General features: G+C 33.7%; 1 protein-coding gene across 2 annotated transcripts in view; it reads right to left on the bottom strand.

Moving 5' to 3' along the window:
- The window catches only part of SLC36A4 (solute carrier family 36 member 4), a 224,106-nt gene that overhangs the window by 149,914 nt on the left and 47,039 nt on the right, over window positions 1-27,153 (bottom strand). The window contains exon 2 of one of the 2 annotated variants that reach the window (XM_074304554.1): window positions 19,586-19,819. In XM_074304554.1, coding sequence (XP_074160655.1) covers window positions 19,586-19,616 — 31 coding nt within the window. In that variant the 5' untranslated portion in view covers window positions 19,617-19,819. The remainder of the gene's footprint in view (window positions 1-19,585; window positions 19,820-27,153) is intronic. The other variant, XM_074304555.1, reaches the window with a different exon arrangement.

Below are 27,153 nucleotides of genomic sequence, written 5' to 3'. Positions count from 1 at the left end.
GATGAGGAAACTGAGGCAGAGGGAGACAAAGTAATTTCTCCAAGTTCTTCTAAGCATCAGAGGTGGGATTTGAAATCAAATCCTCTTATTCCAGAGACAGTCATTGATTACATCCATAGATTATTAATATTTAAGGGAGCTGATGTATATAATTCTAGCCTGGTACCCTTTCTCTCTGGGGAGAGAAAAGAGTGGTAACCTTTGGCCCCAATTTCCAGCTTCTCCTCCTAGAAGGAAAAAAGTATCTTTTAGATAAAAATCAGGGGAGAAGAGGATAAAAATATCTATTCTGCCTCCCTTTGAGCCATATAATGATACCCCCCCTGCTCTCTATATGGAAGCTCTCTCTCTTTAGATGTAAATTCAGTGGGAACAAGATGTTTTTCTGTATTTGTTTTAATCCATGAGGCTAGACTTTATTGTGTAACCCTTTATGGAGAGTTAAAGAGTGAGGAGCATTTAATTAGTTTTAATCACTACCTTTGTATCCTATAAAAACAAATGCACTGATCTTGCTTCTTTTCCTCCAATATTTTTGCTGCTGTTCTAGTTTTTTAACAAAAGGGAAGGTCTGCATATCCATGAAATTAACAAAAAGAAGTTGGACTGGATAAGCCCTTAGGTCCCAGATGTGTGATGGTATATGTTTAACAACCAGGTGAAAAATGTATACATAGCATACTTTTAAATATAATCTGTATTGCTATAACTTCCTTAAATTTTGACAATCATCAAAATAATATGATCACAAAGTTCCCCTAAAGATTAAATCATACTTTTTGCTACAGAAAAGTGGCTTATGCTTATTGTTTGCATACATTAGAAATATTTAATTACTCATTTTTGTGACTGGTCAATATTAAATATTAAAATACTGATGATTGCTGTTGTCAAGCTTTCCCTCACTGTTGTAGTCATTGCATCCCCTTTAATACCTTCCAGCATTTTAGGGGTCCAAGGGAATGAGTCAGACAGTCTGAAAGTTCTGACTATATACAACCTATAGGACTGAAGGGTGTATCCCAAAATATACTTTTCATTTGTACTCACTAAGCAGTAGTCTTAAAGTCACTTTGAGACCTTCAGGTTTGCTTTTAAAGTGGACATTTCATTCTTTTTGAACACTGTTTTTAAATATGTGACATATTTTAAGTAGACAATGCTTTCTCTACCAAATCCTTTGACTGTCTATCTTTGAGGTAGTTATCATTCCGAATCAGGAAATGCATGCATTTTCCTGTCTACATGGCTAAAGGAAGGATTTGAGATTGATGTGAAAGACTTGATGGAAATCTTTCTCTATTATGGTGAGGAGAATTGCCCATTAAAGTTGTACTAGTTTCCTGGAGCCTTAATTGAAAGGAAGCATTGAAGATGAAGAAAGGATTAAGGAGTAGGTTAAGGGACTTGAATTCCAGTACTGAACCTAAACTAACAAGGAAACAGCCTTGAACCAGAGCTGTCCATTACAGAGCTTCTCACGTCATAAATTTTACAAAGCCCTTCAATAACCTGAGGATAGCATGATTATGTGCGTACTGTCAAAAGGCTCTTCTGCCAACAGGAAGCAAGCAGTGGCAATTTTCTTCTGCTGCTGGGGTTGGATGCCTTGTCCTATGCTTTTTATTCTACCTTGGAGCTATTTAAGGCAACTAGAGTGATAGATTTGGAGACAGGAAGGCCTAAATTCAAATTCTACCTCAAACATTTACTAGCTATGTGATCCTGGGTAACTCACTTAATTTCTGCCTGCCTCATTTTCCACAACTATAATGTGCAATAATAATTACATCTGCCTCCTAGAATTACTATATCAAATGAGATATTTATAAAACATTGTAAACCTCAAAATGTATATAAATTCTAGATATTAATTATTGTTACAGCTTGTCCCTAACTTCTACTAGAGTTGTTTTATGAATCCTGCTCCTGCTTGCCTTTGTATGAGTCACAACTCAGATGCCTTTACAGAATCCAAGTTGAAGGATCAAATGAAACATATGCATCTAGTGCTTTGCAAACTTTAAAGTACTGCATAAATGCTTTGCTATTATTATTCCACACTTAGCACAGTCCCTGGTGCAGAGAATGTGTTTAATACATGTTTTCTGACTTGTTTTGACCTCAATTAAATCAGTCCAGTATTTGAACAAGAATCAAGATTGCCATCTATAGCACATCCAACAAATGGCCATTTAGCCTTTTCTGGAATACACTCCCATGAGATGGTGCTGAGGCAACTCATTTTCCTTTTCAATAGCTCTAATTATTTGGAAGCTTTTTCTTACCTCATGCCCAATTTAGTCCCTTTCCAATATATTGCTCCTTATCCTGCCCTGAGGAACCAAACAATAAGTTAAATCCCTTTTTCATATAGCAGCCCTTCAAATATTTGAAGAAAGCTTTTCATATCACCATCTTAATTTTCTCTTCTTCAGGCTAAACATTGACAATTCTTTCAACCTATACTTATTTGATATGAATCTAATATCCTTCAGCATTCTGTCTTCTCTTGTAGACCTTGTATTATCTCTCAAGTATTATACTATGTATATTTAATTTCCAGTGTTCTAGATTGGATCCTATAAAATACTTTTTTGAATCCTAGTTCTATCATTCAATAAATTAACTATTTCTTAGAGTTTTTAATCATCTTTAAATATGATAAAGATACAATTTAGGCTTTTTTTTCAAGTCTTCTAAGAAAATCTCGAAGAATACAAAGCCATACTCATATACTTAAAAAATTTTATTAGAGACTCCTTCCAAGTTGATGTTGAAAGAGAAATCATATGTCATATATTACTTTATGACAGTTGAGAAATACCTTACCAAGTGCATGATCATGTTTCACAATAAGGAAACTGAAGCCTGGAAAGAACAAATGATCTTAACTGAGGCCAAAAAGTTAATTCCATCAAGGCTAATGTCAAAAGCCCTTATATATGTTTATTTTCACAGATAATCTAAAGCAAAAACCTAAACCTTGTACTGCTTCATGAAAAGCCCAGGTGTCCTTTTATTCTGTATTATTTCTACTACTTACTAGATAGGCAAACATTTTGTAATGTCACAAAATCCTGCCTGTCCAGATTTCCAGCTCTGTGACTGGCCAAGTTGGGTGACTGCTGAAAAGATGCTGAAAAAAGTAGATATAGAATAATTAATGACTATTCTTTGGGCTTAACTGTACAAACAATTTAGAATCCACTCAATTTTACTAGATTTTAGACCATATCTCTCCATCTTTAGTATAAGAATGATTTAAGATATTGTTCTTTTAAAGAACTCTTCATTTTATATTAAGTACCTAGATTTGGACAGAAAATGATTTGTGGTAAAAGTATAAAGATTTAAATCACCTTTCTTGGACAGTAAGATAATTGTGGAAATAAGTATAGAAGAATTGCACATGTTTAACATATATTAAATTACTTCCTGTCTAAAGAAGGGTCTGGGGGAAAAGGAGAAAAAACATTTGGAACACAAGGTTTTTCAAAGGTGAATTGAAAACTATGCATATATTTTGAAAATAAAAAGCTAAGAAAAGATTTAAATCACTTTGATAAGTGTATAGAATGATGCCTTATTTATATATTTGATGGTTCTGGTGTTTTAAAAAGGCAAAGAAAGAATATTTGTTAATTACTCTAGAAATGTGAGTGGTACCACTTACAGACCACAATATAAATCTAGTTACTCTTAAGCTCTTATCTACTGGCCTGTGATCATAATAACTCTGCATTTAGAAATGAAGTTTTGAAATGGCAATTACTTATGCCACTAGCTAGAAAACAAAACTCTCTAATGCTGGGTTGAAAGGTGAGATTCCAGTGCTGAGTTAGAAAAGGTCTCTTCAGTGTGGTTTCCGATATACCTTAAAGCCACATACAAAGGAATATCAGACCATATAAAGACAGAGTTAACCACAAGTGTTTATAAAAAACATCTAAAAATAACTTTTTCACAGAATTTAGGAAAAAACACCATTAAGTGGAAATAAGTCAAAGAAGGGGTGGCAACAGTGTTCTTTCAACTATCCCAACACTTCATGGGGGATTTAACATTTAAAAAGTAGAACTTTTTCAGGAGAATGCAAAATTGCCTAGAATTATAAAAATGCTTGGCTGCCAGGAATGAGTCATTCAACCCTAATAAAAGAATAAAGAAATCTTAATAGCCTTGGGATGTTTAAACCAAGATTTTGAGTCCAGATCATTCATGCAATTATGATTATCTTCTCAATTAGTTTTGGCATCGTTTTGGGTATTTTGTACTCCAATCCTTCAAAGACTTATAACGTTATCATTGTAGACACTTCTTCCACCAATGCAAATCATGATCTCTCCAAAAAGTAGTTGTACCCTGTGAGTTCCTCACTAGGTAACTAATCTTGTGGTGAAGGAATTCTTTGGATTTATCTTTCTTGATACTCAGGCAACAGACATACTATGTGTTACTGGGTCTATATTTGAAGTGTTTCCAGCTTGTTAAGACCTAACAAAACTTATGTTATACTGGCATAGCCTTTGGCATCCTGGGATCCTCTGCATATTACCAAGAGACATCGTAGGCTGACTTTAGTGGGGAGACATTAATGTTCAGTTAAATTAAGTGCCCAATAAATACATGTTGGTTGATTAGTGTTGATATCCTCAAAGTGTTTCTGAGGGCTGTAGCCTTGCTGTTTGAGGCATTAGTACAGAAATGATTTATTGTTGAGATTTTTAATCAAATTCATTTCACTGATGATTGGAAGAAAATTTGCTTTCCCATCATTTGAATAATTGTCTTCTATTTAGAGCAGACCTTATCATAATTTATGACTACCTGATTTTTGCTAGTGCTGACAAATTCACTAAGCCTATATGATGTTATTGGAAAGATTCCAGGAAGGTTCCCTTTCAAAAGTACTTGTCTAGGCCTTCTATCAAAGTGTTTAACATACCTTCTAGCAAAACTCAAAAGCTAATGAAATGTGTTTTCGATAATCCTTCATTTCCTTTAATTTCAATTCCTTCATTTCTTTAAATTTCTTGTATTTATTTCTTCTTCCAAAGAAGTAATACTCTATTGCATTTATATTCCTCAATTTACTCAGCTATGCACCAATTGAAGGGTACCCACTCTGTTTCCGGTGCTTTACTACCATGAAAAAAAATGCTGCTATGAGTATTTTGGTAGAAATGGGAATTTTATGTCTGGCTTTGACCTCATTAGGGGTGTGTGGGCATCATCTTTTAAGAGGTAAATTTATCCCAAGGAAAAGTAATTCTTGTAATTAACATCTTAATGCAAATTAGTTCATTAGATGGATTTCTTCTTAATAACCATGTATGACTAAGATCCTAATTTGGAAAACTTTGGTCAGAGGAGAAAAGAATAATGGACTTTGTCCATGAAGGACAGTGCTGAGAGGGCTGCTATCATGGAAAGCTCTGGTTGGGCATAATACTAGAAATCAGGGAGGGAGAAAATCCAAAAGAGGCTCAATCTGAGCCCGGAGAGAGGAGGTGAGAGGTTATTGAAAACAAATTTCTTCAGGATCTAGCATTACCCTACACTATGCTTAAATAGACTGAGAGAAATCCTGGACAAGTATATTTGAGAGCAAAGGGAAAGAGGAGCTAAGCAAATGTTCTCCTGTAGCATACCCTGAAGCAAAGTGATTGGCTTTTTTCTAGGTCTCCAAAGAGGTCAAGCTGTGAGATTCTGAAATTAGAAATCAAACTTTCCCAGTAAGCAGTGTGAAGAATGCCAAAATAAGCTGTACAAATCCCCAGGGGAAGTATATGGGAGAAATATGTTCTCTGTTATACTTTCTTGGATTCAGTAAAGGGAACTGGGCCATATTTTGCATAAGAGGAGGTATAATGATATTGCCAATTTAAATAAAGTAATTTCTTGAAATATGTTACCAGGTTTGTAGTTTGATATTACTTTTAATTATTTAGTTCCTCACCATCTACTTGCTCCTATCTCAAATTTTTACAATCTCATCTCCATCCATATCACTCTTTTGATACTACTCAAGGCCACTTGCTAGTCATCTAATAAGTCACCAAATTCAAAGTTAGATATTACCTTCTCTTTCCCCTCCCCAGTCCTTAAGATCTTTGTAATATTTGACAATATTTGCTATCTATTTCTTCTGGCTAATCTCACCCTCAAGTTCTCCGTGTTCTCCTCCCCTTCTAATTACTCCTTTTATTTTGTTTGTTTGTTTGTGGATTTTTCTTTTTCCTAGCTCCTTCAGGTAGAGTATTTCCCAAAGTACTAATCATAGTCCTTTTGCCTTCTCTCCACATACTCTTTCCCTTAACAATCTAATTAACTCCCTCTGGCTTCAGCAATTACTTCTAAACCAATGACTCCCAAATTTGGCCTTCACAATGTATTAGCTATGTGAACTTGGAGATCACCTTTTCTAAGGCTCCTCTACATTCAATCTGTTACTAAATCCTCTCTCCTCCTCTCTCTGACTTTGTCTCTCTATTTCTGTCCCTTTGACTCTGTTTTTATTTCTGTCTCTTATCTCATTATCTCAGTCTCTGTCTCTTTCTCTATGTGCTTCTCTGTGTTTCTTTCTGTCCCTCTGTCTCTGATCTTGCCTTTGTCTATCTGTTCCTGTCACTTACTGTCTCTTTTTGTCTGTTCATCTCTGTTTTTCTTACTCTCTATCTATGCTTTTCTATTTCCACTGACAATATATTCTTCATCTACAGCCTCTTAATACTATCTGGCTTGGTTATTGCAGGATTCTTCCAGCCTCCACTTTCTCTCCCCTGCTAACCATTCTTCCCATCTCTGGAATTTCCTTACATTGTGATCTGATCATGTCACTCTCCTGATCAAAATCTTTAATTTTTTTTACAACCCAAAGCCACCATTCTATCTTGTTTAATACTACTCCAACCCTATTTTATTTTATAGCTCAGCCAAACTGGAATACTCATCCCCTCAGTTAACCCCATGTTTTCAATCTTGTTTCTCCTTTTTGCTTTTGCTTACACTCTTCTCCATGTCTGAAATGTCCTCTCAGCACCATCACTACTACCACCTCTCCTTTCCACAAAAAAAAGCTGTTGAGTTCCTGCTTATTCTTCAAATTAAAATTCAATGCTTTTCTCAGAGAAGCTTTCCCTTAGTCTCCAGATGGTAATCACCTATGAGGATTGAAGTACTGAGTTATAATTAGAATATAAAGGTCAAAAAAGACACATACATACCAATAATACAATATACACCCAAAGTAGCAAATTCAGAGATTTTGCCAATAGATCACTGAAGTTCTGAAAGACACAAATGGGAAGGGTGTATATTTCTGAATGGGGAATGGGAGTCAATTTGTGCAGATATAGGAAGCAGGAGGTGGATAAACTATTAATTTCAGAGCACAGCTAGCATTTTAGTTCAGCTGGAATATAGAGTCTGGGAGGGGAAATTATATGAAGTAATGTTGGAATGGGATATTGGAGACTGATTGTGGAAGACTTTGTAACTGGTTCAAAAGGCCAATTACATGAGACTCTCTTTATTGACAGAAATTACTCAGTTTCTGCCTATGTGAGGGGCAGATAGAGTTGGCAAAAGTGGGAAAGAAGAAAGCTAGATTTGGTCTTCACTCTTTTTGAGTTCTTCTGGCTTCCAGAAGAGAATGATGAGAGAGAAAATGATCCATTCTACTCTCTCTTTGAATGGTTGAAGAGAGAGAAAGTCTCTGGGAAGAAGCTGACATTAGAACTAGTATTCTCTGTCATTTCTATCCCCTGCTTGCTATATGAGATACCTTGGGGAATTTCTTCTTAGTTGAGGTCAACTCTTGGTTGATTTGACTTACCTTGTTCCCACTAAAATTCCTTCAATATGTATGTAGATAGTCTCATATGTATACTATTTCTGATTTTATTTTGCTATCAACTAGGATAAGTAGGTTTCTTTTCTATTTGCTGTGTGTTTTTATTATGGAACTGGTAATTTATGGGAAGTAAGTCAAACATTGGATATAAAACTTAAGGTCCCTTTTCCCTATTAATGAATAGTGATTAGGATTTTAGCTTTACCTTAAAATTATGTCCTCTAATTTAGTAATATTTCAGGGAATAGAGAGATATAATTCTGGCTCAATACTCCTCTCTGAGAAAAGTAGAGTGACTAGCCTTGGCTCTCACCTCCTGTTCTTCTCTTGGCAGGAATTAAAGTTTCCCTTGGAGAGGGATGGAGATTGAATATACTAAAGATGTTTATTTTGCCTCTCTTTGAGTCACATTATATGACACTTCTCATTAGCTTTAAATATTTGGAGTTTCTATTTTACCATAGAATCAATAGAGAACCACAGAAAGTCTGAGTGGGAGTGTGATGTGGTCAATCCTCTACTTTAAAAGTATCATTCAAAAATATCAATTTATCAAGTGTGAAGAATAAACTAGAGAGAGGAAAGGCCAAGTGCAGGGAGAACAATCAGGAGACTTGTATAAGTACAGGTGAAAGATGTTAAAGGCCTGAACTAAGGTAGTGAACATGTGAATAAGGAAAAAGCAACATTTTTTTGCAGATGTTGTGTTTATAGAATAAATAAAATTTGACAACTGATTGTATTGGCTTAGGGTATAAGAGGCAAGTGAGAGTGAAGAGTCAAGAGTAACTCCTAGAAACTGAATGGATGTCCATCAATTGGGGAATGGCTGAATAAGTTATGGTATATGAATGTAATCAAATATTAATTTTCTATAAAAAACGATCAACAGACTGATTTCAGATAGTCCTGGAGAGACTTACGTGAACTGTTACTAAGTGAAGTGAGTAGAACCAAGAGAACATTGTATGTAGCAACAGCAAGATTATGTGATGATCAACTGTGATGGACTTGGTTCTTTTCAACAATAAGATGATTCAGGCTAATTCCAATAGACTCATGCTGGAGAGAGCCATCTGCATCCAGAGAGAGGACTGTGGGGACTACATGCGAATCACAGCATAATATTTTCATCTTTTTGTTGTTGTTATTTGTTTGCTTGGTTTTTTCTTATTTTTCCCCATTTTGATCTTATTTTTCTTGTGCAGAATGATAAATATGGAAATATGCATAGAAGAATTGCATCTTTAACCTATCTTGGATTACTTGTCGTCTAAGAGAAAGGGTAAGGGGAAAAGGAGGGAGAAAAATTTGGAACACAGGGTTTGTAAGGGAAAATGCTGAAAATTATTTTTGCATATATTTTGAAGAAAAAAAACTATTATTATTAAAATACCCCAAAAAGTAACTACTAGATTGAAATCCAGGGTGACTAAAATATAGAAAAGTGGTAACTTTGGTAACAGAAACAAAATTAAGGAAATTCAGAGAATGGTGCATTTAAAGGGAAAGATAATGTTTTGTCCCAGATGGCATGGAAATATAAATGTGACCTGTAACAATAATGAAACATTCATCAGTGATGTCTTCTCCTTCTATGCTAAATGGAGACTTTTTTTTAGGGCACATTTATGATTTTTACTATAGTTGATTGCAATGCAAAAAGGACTAAAGAAATTATCCTTGTCTTTAAATTCCAGGAAAACATTTCAGACCTTAACAATATCAACAACAAAAATTCTTAAAGCAGTAATACAAAGTCTTGTTGTAAACTGATATGAAAGTCAGAAATGCTCTCTATTAAGATGACCTAAAAATTATAGGCTGTAGAAATGGAATAGATATGAGCTTATTTAGTTCATTAAAAGAAACAATTCAGAGAGGACAAGTGTCAAGGACATCCTTTGAGCTCAGCCTCCATTCAATTTAAGAAATCTGGAATACATCCAACTATGAGCTTAGTGATATAGTCATGTAGTGCTAAAAGCCATTTCTGGGTCAGTAGAAACTGAAAAACCACATTTAATTGTCACCTGCACATAATATAAGAATGTATGTCATCCAAAGGTTAGCCAACTAATATGAGATGGTATAGAGAAGGAGAAGTTATTAGCAGGTTTTAGTGGAAAATTTTTTTAGAACAATAAGTTACTGATATGAAAAGAGGATTTATTTGTATTGTTTTCTTTATAATTTTCAGATTTTGATAAAACCAATTGTGGATGAAAATGGCTACTGGTGTTGCAAGCCACTTGGAAATAAGATTGAACAGCTGTATAGAATCGAGATTTGTTTGGCAGGGAGCACACATACAACTTGATTTGTAATGATTAATAAGTAACAATGATAGTAGTGCTGTAAAATTTATAAATCTTTTTCCTCACAACCCTATGAAAAAGGGGTGTGAAATACGTAATACAAGTATTATTTCCCCCAATTTACAGATGGGGAAACTGAATCCTGAAATTGTCCAGAATTGTACCATAGATAGGATCCCAAGTGCCACATTTTTTTCCGATTTATTAGCTGGTATCACAGCTAACTTATCTGAATAGCACCATGTATCTGAAGGCCACTGATTTTTTAAAAAGAACATTCATTAAATCTAAGAGCATGTAGAAGATAATATCATGGATAAATACTTATAGGCCTTGAGTCCATGATATATAAAGTTCACTTGAAGAAATTGGTAAGTCTAGCCTAAAAAAAGACTCAGAGGGAATGCCATAGCTGTCTTTAAATATTTAAAGGGCTGTGACATGGAGAAGAGATTAGACTTGTTCTATTTGGCCCTAGGGGCCAGGACTAGGAGCGATGAGTGAGTAGAAGCTACAAAGAGGCATATAGCAGGAAAAAATTCCTAAAAGTTAGAGCTGACCAGAAGTGAAATGGGCTGCCTCAAGAGGTTACTGGTTCTGTATATATTGAATAAGTACACTTATTTCCATTATTTTGAATTTTACATAAAATGGGTATGAACTGTTTGTGTAACTTAACATTTTTGAAAGAGCTTAATACTGTTTTCTGTTAAGTTTACTATTTTTTGTGCTCAAATATTTAATTTTCTAGTGATAAGTTCTTAACATGAGGCCTATGAATTTGCCTTTAAATATATACGGTAGATATAGGTAAATATACACAAAATATAGATATAGATAAATATAGACAAGATATAAATAGATAATTGACTATTTCAATATAGTTGTTTCTCATTATATTCTATATGTTTTTATTTTAAAGTATTTAAAACCTTTGCTATCAAAAGGAGTCTACACTTTTACCAGATTGCCAAAGAGATCCCATTACACAAAAATGTTAAGAATCCATGATCTATGTAGTGGCAAGAAACTGGAAACTGAATGGATGCTCATAAGTTGGAGAATGGCTGAATAAGTTCTGATATATGAATGTTATGGAATATTATTGTTTCTATAATAAATGATCAGCAGGATGATTTCAGAGAGGCCTGAAGAGACTCATATGAACTGATGCTAAGTGAAATAAGCAGAATCAGGAGATCATTATGCACAGCAACAGCAAAATTATATTATGATCAATTCTGATGGATGCGGTTCTCATCAACAATAAGATGATTCAGGCCAATTCCAATGGCCTTGTGATGAAGAAAATCATCCATACCCCAAAAGAGAACAGTGGGAACTGACTATAGACCACAACATAGTATTTTCACTCTTTTTTGTTGATGTTTGCTTGCATTTTGTTTTCTTTCTTGTACAGAATTACTAAATATGGAAACATGTAAAAGAATTACACATGTTTAACATACATTGGATCACTTGCTGTCTAGGGAGGGGATGCAGTAAAAGGAGGGAAAAAATTAGAACATAAGGTTTTGTAAGGTTGAATGTTGAAAATTATCCAGGTATATATTTTGAGAATAAAAAGTTTTAATTAAAAAAAAAAAAGAATCCATGATCTAAGGGTAGCTAGGCCGCATATTGTGTAGAGCACAAGTCCTGAATTTAGGAGGACCTGAGTTCAAATGTGTATTCAGACATTGAACCCTCAACATGTGACTTTAGGCAAGTCACTTAACTCCAAATTGCCTCACAAAATTAAAAAATATTTTAAAAAGAGAATCCATGATTCAATGCAACTCTTTTTTCCCCCAATGAGTCAAGTCAAGTAAATAACTGGCAAGGATATTAATTCCCTCAACTACAATAGTAAAGTTAAGAAGAAGGGAGGTTTGGGGAGGAGGTGGGACAAAGAATAAATTTGGTTTGGACATGTGAATTGAAGATGTCTACAGGACATTCAGTTCAAGATGTCCAATAGGTAATTAAATATAAATCTGTAAATTAGGAAAGAAGTTAGGGACTGGATAAGCAGATATAAGAATCATCAGCAGAGAGATGGTAATTTAATTCATGGGAGCTGATGAATTCATCAGATGAAATAGGAGAGAAGAGAAGAGGACTCAAGTTGGATATACTCACAATTGAAAAGAGTGATCTGGAAGAAGAAACAAGAAGTGAGACTGAGAAAGAGTGGTCAGAGAAGGAGAAGGAGAAGCAAGAGAGCTAATGCCACAAAATCCCAGAGAGAAAAGAGTATATAGAAGTGGTTGATCAATAGTGTGAAAGACTACAAAGGGACAAAAAGGGATGAGGACTATAAGGAAAAAGGTCATAAGATTCAGCAATTAAAAGATTATTGGTAAGAATATTTATGCCCAGAAAACTTATGGACATAAATGTTCACCTAGTAAGTGATCCATTCAAGGTTAGAGACTAAGCTTGCAGGCTTCTACTGTAGTACTTTGGTTATTATGCCATATGGCTCTCATGGTTGTATAGATATTCAATTCAAAACAATAAACATTCAAACAAAAATATTACACCATGCTTGGTGCTTTTGTAGGTAATAAGATTAGATAATAATAAAGTGAAATTTTGTCTTTTCTTTTTTAACCAAACACATACATGAACAAAACAATGATTTGGTATGAAATATATCTTTAATATTTGGACAATTCCATTACTAAAAGGAAATTAATACATCTATTTTATTGCAAGGGAAAGAGTATTAAGTAATCTTTTTTTTTTTTTTTTTTTTTTGCTGAGGCAATTGGGGTTAAGTGACTTGCCCAGGATCACACAGCTAGGAAGTGTTGTGTCTGAAATCAGATTTGAACTCAGGTTCCCTTGATTTCAGGGCTAGTGCTCTATCCACTGCACCACCTGGCTGCCCCAATTAAGTAATCCTTTACTAACCTTTTACATAGGGGAATTCTTTATATATAACCTAAATTTTAATTGTTTCATTTAAAAGCAAATCCTTCTTGTTTTGTGTTCATGGAAAGAAAAATTCCCTAACATTTCTCCCATGCAATAAGTCTTCATATACCAAGTCTTTAGGGTTGGAAATCTTGAGTCCCTGTCCTTTACCCTACTCCTACCCTATAGCCAATTTGTCATGAACTCTTATGTATTTTCCCTTTGAAATGGTTCTCAGTTATCACTTTCTCTCTGTTTCCAAGGTCACAACTTCATCCTTTCCCTCTTCATATTTTACTTTGCATTATTATAATGTCTTATTCACTGGTCTCTACTGTCTCTCCTGTTCTCCAATCTTTCTCATATGGTGGTTTCTAAGTGCCTTATGCATTCTATAAATAGAATGCAAGTTCAAAGAATGAGGGGATCACTGAAATCCTACATCCTCCAACTGAACAGACTAAGCTTCTTAAAATAATGTTTTCATAAATGTTTCCTCATTTCAGTCACCTGAAGAAAAACTATTATGTATCCCCACAATCAAGCCATAATGTCCTTTTTATCTCTCTCCTTTCTAAGGAGAACCTTATACTTTTATGAGGCCACTCAACCATTGGCTCTTATACATGCCATGTTAAATATGTCTTCTATATTTCATCTCTTATCAGAAGAGAATGGCATCTTCCTATTCAAATCTCGACTTGTCAAGACTTTGCCTTCCCTAAGTCTTCTATTAGTGACTGCTCACTCCCTTGAATTTATCATAGAAGACCACTATCTAAATCTTAACATTTAGCAGCTGATTGCTTCTATTCTCCCTCTCTTCACTATATCAGCAGCAAAGCTGCAAAAATGATATTCCTAAAATATAGGTATGGCCATGAAATTATTCCTCTATAAAAATCTTCAGTGATTCCCTATTGTCTCTTAAAGAAAATATGAGATATTCAGCCTAGAATATAAAATCTCCCATTTTATGATTGCTACCTATATGTGAACCCAGGGTTATTTTATATTATTCCTGTTCATACATTCTATTTTTCAGTCACATTGAACTGCTAGCTAGTCCCTATATATAATATAGCATCTCCTACCTCCACAATTTTGCACAATTGATTTTTTTCTTATCTGTAATGCACCTTTTAGAATTTCTTGCCTCTTATACTATGCCCTTCTTGATGCCTTTCCTGATATCTCACTTATTAGTTCAATCTGACCTTTGAAATCACTTTGCATGCATATATATATATATATATATAAATTACCCACAAGTATAGAAATTGTTTCAAAATTTTTCTCTTAAATTGAACCAATTATAAACTGTTTTTTTGATGTTCTCTAATTAAATTAAATGTGCAAATTAAACTCCTTAAGGGAGCAGGGACTCTTTAGACATAGTCATTCTTCATCATATGCTTAGGTCACTTCCAGTAGTCTTCATCACTTTAATAATCTTAATTTACTACCTACCTGGGTTCTAAGGACCATTGTTGGACCTCAGTATCTACCCTGTCACTGTTTTCTGCAGAGTCTCTGCCTTCACTTTTAGGCACTGCCATCCCTTCTGCCACTGTATCTAAGGACCATAGGACCTTTGCATATGTCTTACAGAACAATTCTCCTATATATGTAGTGTTGTTGTTAATGTTCAGTCATTTTAAATCATTTCTGATTCTTTGTGATCCCATTTAGAGTATGCTTGGCAAAGATACTATAGTATTTTGTCATCATTTCCTTCTCCAGCTCATTTTATGAAGACCTTGAGGCAGAGTTAAGTGACTTGCCCAAGATCATATAGCATGTCTAGTAAGTATCTGAAGTTGGAGTTAGATCTTTCTGACTTTCTGTTACACTATCTAATAATTGCAGTTGATTTGAGAGCATAACTTTAGAGGTTATGCAGGGCTGGTATCAGAACAGGTAGAATGTGTTCAGTGTTAGTTACTTTTGTGGTGACTTTTCTTCTCCTGAATGACAATTTTTAAAATTCCAAGTATAATTCAATTTCTTTTTAAATTTGCATTTATTTTTTTAATTAAAATTCTACAACTATCCTGACCAATAATCATATATCCTAATCTGCACTATATCTCTCAATATATTATAAACTCCTTGATGGTAGACTTTTGCATTGTATCCCCAGTGACCAGCACACATACTGCTTTGTTAAGAGTTAGTGCTTAATTTTTACACCTAGAAGAAAACATCACAAACTATGGTCAGAGTAGGTAACACCAAAGACATCTTCAGTTTTGGGAGGGGGAATTCTTTAAAACTTTACAAAAAAAATTGAAGTTTTCAAGAATCACAAAGGCTACTGATAAAAATTTATTTTAAAACATTGTTTTAAACTTTCTTCCTGATAACCTGTGAGGTTTATATATATATATATATATATATATATTTATATATATATATATATATATATTTATATATTTATAATATATTTCATATATTATAATTTTCAAGATGAAGAAACTGAGTCTTAGAAATAGGATTAGTAAGTCACAATAACTCAACCAGAGAGTATCAGACACAAGAGTTGCACCCAGATATTTTAATTCTGTGCTGGGATGAGCTCCTACAGATTTCTGATAGTCAGGTGTTAAATTTTCAATGTCATTATTTACATGTTGGAAATCACCAAATGCCATAAATCAAGACTTGATTTATTACTTTGTTGATTGTCTAGACTTTACAAAGTGATGGAGAAAATATTAATCATGCAGATTAAAGTTAAAAGTGTGTCCTGAAGAATGTTTTTTAAAAAGCCAGTTGTTATACATTACCAGTATGCCCTTGCTGCTATGCTACACTATTTCTTGCCTCAAAAGTAAAATTTGAATAAAAATGTTAGAAGCTCAGGATAGTTCTTAAATTTTAGCTTTGAAAATGTAAAGTACCACACTTGCTAGAGTAATCAGATTTAAAGAATATTTTATAAAAGCATAAATCTAAATCTCTTAGCAAAGAGGCAGAACAAAATTAGCATAGACTTTGAGGCAATTTTTTCCTTCTGAATAAAATAGCAATTCCTATAGGTTGAAGGTACAGAAGCAGTAAGCAATTCCTAGGGGAAAAAACCAGTCATTTTACTTAGCTAGCTATTTAGTCTTAGTTAACTTAATCTGTCTTCTCTCTGCCCCCCTCCCCCATCACATTGCAAAATATTTTCCTGTATTTGGCATTACATTTGAATTATCTGCAGATTATTCTACATTCTTGCTTTAATAAACCTAGAAAGGTTATAATTTACATATGTAAAAATAGTTCAAAGTGACTTCTGAAACTTTATTGTTTTGTCTGAAGAATTGTGACTGGAAGCTTTTTAGTGTAAATCTTGAAAGTTACACTTGACAGTTCACTGGTTGCCAGGAATGTTGTAATTGGTAAGAATTATTGTCCCTCTATTGCAAAGTGTAAATATTCTTGATTGATTCAGCTACCTAGCATTTCTTAAAACCTAAACAATGTTAATTTATGAGTTTTGAGGAAAAGAGTTTGAAAAATTATGAATATTCTTTATTGGAAGATACCAAATCAATACATGGGCTTCTAACCTTCAGATTTTAATTAAAAATATATCTTTACAAAAAATTACTATTTCCAGCCAACAATGCTCTTGAGTTATAACTAAGTATAAGGTTTTAATTCTATTAGTTTGGTAAATTATCCACATAGTATATGCATTTCTGGGAAGTCTAAAATACCTTTTTTATTACTGCTTCTGTCAGGGTCCTTTATAAAAGTTCTTCTCTACTATCATAGAATGATGTGGCAGTGACCCAGACTTCTTACTAGACTAATGTAGCCAAGATCTACCTGGTTTTACTAAGAATGATGATGAGAATAAGGATGGTATTTTTCTGGCAGTATAAGGTTTGCAAAGTGTTTTACAAATACTCATTTGAGCCCCACAACCACCCCATGAAGCAGATACTACACGTGTGATATCCCCATTTTTCAGAAGAGGAAACTAGAGCTCTGTGAATCAATGGACACCAATTTGAGTGAATCCCCAGCTCCTAAAGAAGAAAACATGCTATGGCTAATAAAATCTAGAGAACATGCGTTACTCCCACTCACTCCCAGCATGTGTCTAGATGACATAATTAGAATTAAGTTCCTTACATCCATGTACCTTATTCTTGTTAGACAATTTAGAAAACTTTCTTATTTCATTTGTACCACTCATACTGTCTTTATATATGAAAGGAAATTTCCTATTGATGTTATGCTGGCTCTTTGTCTAAAATTCCGTTTGAGTCCTGAAGACCTCTGGATTTTTCATCAGAGATTTCATTTCTGGAAGTCTGTCACCAGACTTTTTAGATGAGGACAATGGAACCACACATTGTTCCCTATTAGCATCTTTTCCTACCTTTGTGATTAGTGATAAAATTTTATTATTATCCTTTCGTGGCCTTGTTGCTATTTATCCTAATTCTCCTACACTGCAAGCTCAAAGAGATTAAATGATTTGTCCTTATTGCACAGCTAGTGTTAGAGATAGGATTCTTGACTTGCCCAGTCTTGGCAACAGATTATATATCTGGTATATAAGACTAGGTATTTATTACCTGATGACTTCCTGAACTGTAATAGGCCTCTTTAGCAGGTTAGTAGGTAATAAGTCCTTGGGTCATGAGAAAATCCAGATTAAAAATGGCCTTCAGTTCTTAAAGTTCTGTTCCATTTTAACAGTAATAGGCAGAAAAATGGGCAAGGAATGACAATAATTACAATTTAAAAACTTTTTAAAAATTAATTTATTGGAAAGGTCTCTCATTTTTTCTATTATTTGCATATATATATATATATATATATATATACAAACATACACACATATATTTACATATATACGTAAGATTTTGGTTTGAGATTAACACTATTTATTATATTATGAAAATTCCATTTATTCCATGTCATCTATTATTATTTTGGGTTTTTTTTTTAAGAGAAAAGAGTGTTGTAAGATTTCAAGCCATATTACAAGCAATAATTACCTAAATAATTTAGTATTTATTAAAAAATAGAGATGTCCTTCAGTGGAACAGATTAGGCCCATTAAATATACACAAATAAACATAGTAGTCTAGTATCTGAAAAAACAAAGCAAACACAAAGACTTCTAGCTACTGGGGTAAGAGCTCACTATTCAACAAACCTGCAAAAATTGGAAGTCAACCTGGCAGAGATTAGATAGAGACAAACATCTCATGCATGTGCTTGATAAACTCAAATGGATACATGACAACTATAGATGCCATCCTTAGCAAATTTAGAAATTCAAGGAAGAAGTTGCTTTTTTGATCTATAGGATAGAGAAAACAATGAAGAAAAAAATGAAAATTTTGATTATATAAAACTCTAAAGGTTCTATACAAATAAAATCAATGCAATTAAAATTAGAAGGAAATTAGCTAATGGAAAAATTTTGCAGCAAGTTTCTTTAATAAATAATAATAAGCAACATTTGCAAACCATTTTACAAACACTATTTCATTTGATCCTCAGCACAACCCTGTGAGGTAGTTACTGTTTATATAATATTTTACAGATAAGGAAACTGAGACAAAGATATTAAGTGACTATTTAAGTTTATTTCTAGGTATCTAAGATTTTTTTCAAAGATATGTTATTTTTAACATTACCTAATTTCCCATAGGTATCTAAGATTTTTTAAAAAGATGTTATTTTTAAAATAAATTATCTAATTTTCCCACCTTAATTTTATTATTTTTCTGATTAACAAGCATTTTTTTTTCTGATGGATGTAACTACAGAAAAGTCATTTTATTCAGTGTTTTATTGTGGATCGATATTAAACTATGTATAATAAGTCACAAAATTAGGGAAACTTGAATTGCAAGAAAACTCTGAGGTCATACAGTTCCACATACCTGAATAAAAAAATCCCTTTATAGGATATGAATTTATTAACTTTTCTCAATTAACATATTTCTCACCAGGTATATTTCCCTTTTATCACCAGTTTGAAAAAACTTAGCTGAATTTACATGAATAATTTGGGACAGGCTTTGTACTCTTCAACTAGCTAATAGCAAAGTCAAATTATGTGCACTGATATTGGATGCTAATTTTTTTTTTTTTTAACGAAGGGGGAAACCTGTTCCATAAAGGTTAATGCCTCCTTAATATTTATACATTTGAGTCACATTTTAAAATAAATTTTAAAATTCTGGAATCTTGAATTAATATGACAACTCTAAAAGCCTCTATGACACCATTTGTAATTCATTAGCACCACACTTTCCAATATATTAGCATCAAATGTGAACAGATCTGCCACAGTTCTGGCAAATCTTTGAGTTTCATCACACCATCACAATGGATTCTCCAGCACTTTAAAGCTTTGACATAGATGTCCAGAGACAATTTGCAAATGATATCTGCAGACCAGGAATAAATTAATTAATACTGCAACCTGCTATGTATAATATATTGCTGTGGAAAACATGCTTACCCAGCAGCCACCCGGCATATGTTTGTCGCATTTCCAGCAGATTTCTAACTCCAGACTGCCATAATGTGAATGAATTGTGACATGATCCTGGTAAATTGGAGGCTACATCTGTTATACTGCACCTGGCACCACATATACCTTGTGTCGTGAGGCAGCAACATGATTTATGGGTCCTCCAACTCACATCATTTTGAAACAGTGCCTGAATAACCTCATGTGTATCGTCAACAGCTCCTGGAACAGATGGAAATTTAACAATGTCATAGATTTCATAAGTTTATTCTCTGCTGATGTGAAAACTCTCTGGAATAATTATACTGACACCCTTCTGGGAAACTGAAAACTTGTATCTGAGGGACAGCTAGCTCCAGTGTCCAAAGCAGTGGTTTGCTAAGGACTCTGAGCAAAGATTGCTGAGGTAAAAAGTAACTTTCAGATAAATATCAGGTTCACTGCAATGTTTCTACTTCATTCTTTTAAAACACTTTGTTTCTCTCCTTGCCCACCTCTACAAAACCTCTTTTTAACTCAATTTAATTCCACAAGCATTTATTATTTACCAGGGATGCAAAATCAAAATGGAAAATCTCTGCTCTCAAGGAACTTACTTACATCATAGAAGAATTACTTACACCCTGGGATACTTTCAGTTAGAATGTAGAATTGAGGATTACGTGAATAGGTGTTTATAAGAAACTTTCTAGCTAATTTTCTTAATGGAAGTAAATTGGAATTTTCAATAGGCAATTGTATCTCAGAAAATGGTAGGATTGTGGATACTTATTTATTTATATTACAGAATTGTTTGCAACTGTACTAGTTTTTTTTTAAACCCAAACTATTGTATATGTCTGTGTATATGTGTGTATATACAAAGGCAGATCTTCCTGAGTCAAACCAATTGAGCAGAGAGGAATAATGCTTATGAGGGTAACCTTGTCTTTAAGGCCAAAGTGACTGAATATTGAATGCACATGCCTTGTTGACTTGCTCACACTACAGTAACAATGACAGACCACATTGCTTCCCACCTGGCCCCTACTACAACCTTTCATCTCTCTCTTGGATTCCAATTTAATCATATACAATTCAATAAACATTTTGACCACCTACTATGCTCACTAAGCACTTATGGATTCAAAGATAATTAAAATATAATGCCTCCCCTTCAAGAGCTCAGAGTCTAATAAAGGAGATAGGGAATTCAATTCTTTTTGACATCCTATTAAGCACCTACATTGCAGAGGGACATGAAGAACATTGTAATGTTAGAGGTGCAAGTGACTATTTCTTACATGCATCTTCCATGGCCATTTGTGTTCCTTATGCATGCCTCTTTCTACTTGTAAATTCACTGTGTATTTCCTTTCCCAGTTGATGCTGAATATTTTTCTATGTGACTGTGTACCAGGTTTTTATGAGAGATTTTTTTCTTCTTACTGTGCCATTTCAGGAAAATGACTTTGTTTTTTCTTCAATGTCAGCGGGCTCACTATTGAGAGCAAATCTATTGATGGGAACTTGTGAGTTATAGCTTTTTATAAATAGATAGAAATCTATCCATGCCCTCTTGTGCTGGGTCACTTCAGCAATGTCCTCTCATCAGCCTTCCATGGGAAGCCTACTAGTCTACAGTTAACTTTTATTTAGAACTCTTAAAATTGGTTGGATACCAGTAAAATACACAGGCTGACCATCAGTCATTTCTTATTCTTGTGACAAGACCTCATTATTTTATGCAAGTCATTGTTGGTATTTCAAGGTATTTATTCCTACCATATGTCTCCTCATTGCCTTTTGGTGATCTACAATTTTGATTCTTTGGAGACTGTTGTATTTCATGATTTATAGTCATATTGCATCACTAGAAGAATATTGAGGGAATAAATGAATAAATAAGTAAATAATATTTTCATTTAGTTAAATTTACAATGAACCTATATGATCCATGGGTCAATCAGTTGCAATTCTATCACTAAAAAAATAATCATCTTACCACATGGTCCATCTGTTTCTGTCATTAAAATGACCAAAATAATGGCTACAAAACAATTGGTCTGGGTAGTTCAATTAGTGGCATTCTAATCATTATAGAAGCCTTTCCATTTCCACTCTCAGTAACGAACTATATTGGTCACTTTGGTCACTCCATAAAGGTCTATCCTTGAATTTTAGGTGAATATTATTTTAAAGGTATATTTATAGATTCCTCTGTTACCATTCCTCTATTACAGGATGATTAGCAGTCTACCCAGTTAAAATGGCTTCAATAGGACCAAAGTATCATCTACAAATTTTCTCAGTAACCTGAAATATAAGTGATTTAGATCTAAGTAGCTGAAACTACCTTTTAAACAATTAATTACTATCTCTTACCTAACATAGGTTTCAATTTTGTTAACCATGCTTGTTCTAGCTTTATATCTTAAAGATCACTCCCATTAATAGGAAACATGGAAAAAAATAGGAATTGAGCATTCTACAAATTTACTAATAACTTATTTTTAGTTTTAAGATTTTCTCACTTTTAACCCTTTTCTCAAGTTTCTAACAGAATAGTTCACATAATCACAGAATTTTAGCATTGGAAGAGACTTCAGTGGTCATTTAGTTCAATTCATATCCAAAAGGAATCTATCATGACATACCTGAACAAGTGGTCATATAACTGCTTTGTGATTTCCAATGAGGTCTAAACAATTGCAATAGCTTCCTAATTGGACTCCCTACTTGAAATTATATTCTTATTCCAATTCCTTCATTCAACTGCCAAAGTTATTTTCCTCAAGCACAGATAAGACTGTCATTTTATTCAATAAATGCCAGTGAATCCCTATTGCTTCTAGGGTCATCTATAAAATTTGCTTTTTAAAGCCCCAATCTATCATTCCAACATTATTATAGATTATTTTCTTTCCCAAACTAGATAGAGTTTGGCCACAATCTAATCAAAATGCCTTTCTCTCTGTTTCTTATCTTCAAAATAATTGTCCTCAGGTCTAAGACACATTTCTTCTGTACTTCAGTCTCATAAGATCCCTCAATAAGAACTTTTCCTGATCTTCCTGCTAGTACCCATCCTATTTAACTATTTAATGTTTAACTATTACACACACACACATTCTGCATATATTTATCCCATATGTACTAATACAGAGTGTTCTAAAAGTCTTATTGCAATTGTAAGCTTCTAAAGTTTAAAACTTTGATTTTTAAACTTTAAATTCCCAAAATATTATTTTTAACAGATCCTTTCCTTTTGAGTTATCTTTTCTTCAAACTTAAACATCCCTAATTCCTTTAAGCCATCTTCATATGATCTTACTGTTCTTCACTATTCTGGCTGCCTTCAGGATCCTTTTCATCTTATTGACCTTAACATGTGCATCCTGAAATTGAAAACAATATTCAGGATCCTTTTCATCTTATTTATCTTAAACATGTGGATCCTGAAATTGAAAACAACATTCTAGATGTATTCTGACCAGGGTGAGTATTGAGGAACTTCATCTCCTTATTTTTGAAATCTATGCTTATTTTAATGAAGTCCAAGATCATATTAGCATTGTTGTTTGCTGTATCACTCTGCTTGTTCCTATTGAGCCTATAGTTCATTGAAATTCAAAGATTTTAATTTATTTAAAATTCCAAGATATTTTTCAGAAATACTTTTCTTGAACCATGCTTCCTTCATTGTGTACTTGTGAAAATGATTTTTTATCCAGATTTAAAATGTTATTTATTCCTACTGACTTTTATTTCAAGAGATTCAGATCATTGTGTTTTTAAACAAATTTTATTGATGTCTTTTCTTTTTTTATATCATCTTAATTTATTCAGTTTAACTATTCCTTACAGAGCTATTCCGTATAATAAATGGCATGTTTCAAAGATCATAAAAAGAAAGGGAAAAATCATCATAACTAATCAAGACATTGAAAAATCTGAGAATGTATGCAGCATCAATATACCTATGAATCTACCTTGTGTAGGAGTGTATATATTGGTATGGAAGTCCTCGAATAATTCAATTTTTGAGTCATGCCAAGATCTTTTTGAATCCTGAATAGAACACATTTTTCTCTCTTGAGGGAAAAATACTCACATGTGCAAAAATATTTGTAGCAGCTCTCATTGTAGTGGCAAGAATTGGAAATTGATTGGGTGCCCATCAATTAAGGGAATGGCTGAATAACTTATGGCATTTGAATGTAATGAAATAGTTATTCTATAAGAAATGATGAGCAGGATGATTTTAGAAAAATCTGGAAAGATGTACATGAACTGATGCTGAGTGAAGTGAGCAGAATCAGGAGAACATTGTATATAGTAACAACATTGTATGATGATCAATTATAACAGATTTAGCTCTTCTCAGCAATGCAGTAATCCAAGACAATTCCAATAGTCAGGATGGAAAGTGCCATCCACATCCAGAGAAAAAACTAAGAAGACTGAGTGTGGATTGAAGCAAACTATTTTCACTTGTGTTTTTTGTTTTTTCTTTCTCATGGTTTTTCCTTTTTATTTTGATTTTTCTTTCACAACATGACTAATAGGAAAACATGTTTAAAATGACTACATATATAATCTATATCAGATTGTCTGGTGTCTTGGGGAGAGGGGAAAGGAAGGAAGGGAGGGAGAAAATTTGGAATTCAAAATCTTACAAAATTGAATTATCTTTATGTGTAATTAGAAAAAAATATTAAGTGAAAAAACCTAACCCCTATCCCAAAATCTACTGATATGAAACTTTCTCTTTATTGATGGGGATAAAAGCCCTTCCCTATGTAAAAAGTGAGGTAAGAGTTAGTCAAAGACAAGAACTTTAGTTCTTGTCCAACATCATTTCAGAGCCCCATCATTTGAATATTCCTAACTTCCAGCTTTGAGAAATAAGATGGAAAAGGCCAATCCCACTTTAGGCTGCTAAAGTAAAAAGTTCTGAGAAAACATGAAAAAAACATGATGTCCCTATCCCCTGCTTGCTATTCTTAAAACTTAGGGAGTCCTCCCTTGGGAGAGACCCAGTTGGTTGAGATTAGTTATCTCACCTCCAAAGGGAGAGCTCTTTCACTCTGTGATAGTTTGTATTGAGCCCCTTATGAATACTTTTTCTGATTTCCTTTTTGTTACTGATTGGGATTGTCTTTGCTATTCTCTACATGGTTCATTGTGGAATTGGTATTTGATGAGAAAGGAATCAAGCCATGAATATAGAGTTTGGAATCCCCCTTCCCTTCTCAAATAAAGCAATCAAAAGCTAACTTGAGCCTGATCATATCCCCTGGACAGTGAGCAGATAAGAGTTCTAGGTATCTCTCTGAGGAGAACAGAATGATGGCCATCAGTCCCATCCTTCTATTTCCCATCCTGGCAGGAATGAGAGCCTCCCTAGAAGAAGCAGGGCAGGAGGAGAAACTAGAGATGTCTTTTCTGCCATCTTTCAAGACACATACAAGAACAGAATCCTCACCACATGTGGGGCCCTTCCTCACTCCTTTATCACTACATGTATTAACTTCATATTTATGCTGTATGTATTTTTATGTACTTGTCATCTTTCTCATTAGAATGTAAGTCCATTACAAATAGGGATTTTTTCATTCTTTGTACTTGCATCTCCAGTGATTAAAATACCTGCATTCTTGTTGATTGCTGAATAAAATACTCATTTAAAGTATTTGTACAATATATCTTATTGATATTTCTATATCCTACTTCTTCACTATTTTCCTTGCTTAGTTTCATGAATGATTGTGTTGAAAGAGTTCAGTCTGGACTAGGGTGTTTAGTTATTGGTAATCTTACTACATATAGTGCCTACTATCTGCTTCTTGAATTGAACTGAATATGCCATTCAATGATTCCTTAACTCACAGCTAAGGACTTATTTATATACTGGATATATTATATATATATATATATATATATATATATATATATATATATATATATATATATATATATATAATATATACATATTATATATATTATATTATATATATATATAATATATATATATATATATAATATAAGGATATTATTTATATAGATTCTAATCTAGTCCATTCCACTACTGCTTACTCAGCAATATTTTTCATGTAGGAAATGCTGGACTTTCAGCAGCTTTATATAATGGAAGCTCATTCCAAAAAATGTGAGTCAACATTACATTTTACAGGATGAGAACGTGAAGATGTGACAAATTATGCCTTAATTCCTTTTAAAAGCTCAGACCTTATTGGACACCTGATTTTTTGAAACCCTGAACTCTTCTGCTTACCCCATAGATCTTCTATCTAGTGAAGATTATTATCACTTTAGTTTACCTAGTCTCAATCCCCTATTTCCTAGTCACTTTCAAAATCTTCATTCCCTGTCCTTTCTTCCCTCCCATTTTTGACTCTGGCTCATAGAATGATAATCATATCAACTCTACCATTCCTGAAAGGGTATCTGAGTTAGCTTTCTTGTTATTAAAATCACCATTCTTTATAACGCTTCAAAATGATCCTTTTTAGTCATCACTTACACATATCTATTGTCTTCTCAATAAAATTAAGCTCCTTAAGGACCATCTGGCTTGCTTGGATTTAAATCTCAGAATAGAAAGTGTTTAATAAGTGATTTTCACTTACTAATTCATTCATGTCTTGTTATCAGATTACTCTTTTGGTCCCCAGATATTATTGTAGTTAGTCCTTTGTTCTCAAAGAGGACCATGACATCAGGGAGGTGATGTCATGATATGCAAGTGAATTGGATTTAAATGAGGAAGGGCTGTACAGGGTCATCAGCCTCTCTTTCTCCTCCAGAGTCAAGTGTGTCTAGTGGCAAGGTATAGATCAAAATGACTGGAGATGGCCCTGGATGAAATGAGAGACCTTGGCTTTTTAAGCTAGCAGTCCCCAGATAATATTTCTGCAATAGATCCCCTTTCTTTTTATCTCAAAATGGCTACTCTGGCATCTGAGTCTCCTGATTTATTTGAATCACCTTTTGCTTCTGGTCTATTGTACAATGTAGCTTTAGCACTGCAGATATTTCACCCTTAGAAAATCTTAGCTTCATTTCAGCAACAAATACCATACATAATTCCTTCTTGAACTACTATCTTTTTCACTTGTAGAACAGAGGAAAGAAAATGGATGAGGCAATGCATCATGGAGAATTAGCATTAAAGTTGGAGTCTGAAAATCTCGGTTCAAGACTTGATTGTGCCAAATAGTACTTATTAAACCTTGAGGGATGAATCTCCACTCCTTGTGGAAAGGGGGATGGATAGTCTTTCATAATTAATCATAATCAACAGTACTCGAGGGAAAAATTCACCTGGGAAAAAAAGGGTATGGTACAAGGTGTGGCCAAAATGTGTAAACCAGGGACTGTGACTGGTAAAATCAGAGTCCACCAGAATGCTTAGTCTAAAGGGTAAAATAGGAGGTAAGAATACATTTTACAATATTGTTCTTAAGCTCAATAAATCAGCATAGAGTCAAGGCAGATATTAGAAGGAGAATGGTAGTTTGTGATTTTTTTCCTCCTGTACAATATCCTTGTCC

The sequence above is a fragment of the Sminthopsis crassicaudata genome, chromosome 3 (assembly GCF_048593235.1).
Source record: "Sminthopsis crassicaudata isolate SCR6 chromosome 3, ASM4859323v1, whole genome shotgun sequence".
Taxonomy (NCBI): Eukaryota; Metazoa; Chordata; class Mammalia; order Dasyuromorphia; family Dasyuridae; genus Sminthopsis; species Sminthopsis crassicaudata.
This window is presented reverse-complemented; position numbering and strand designations above follow the sequence as displayed.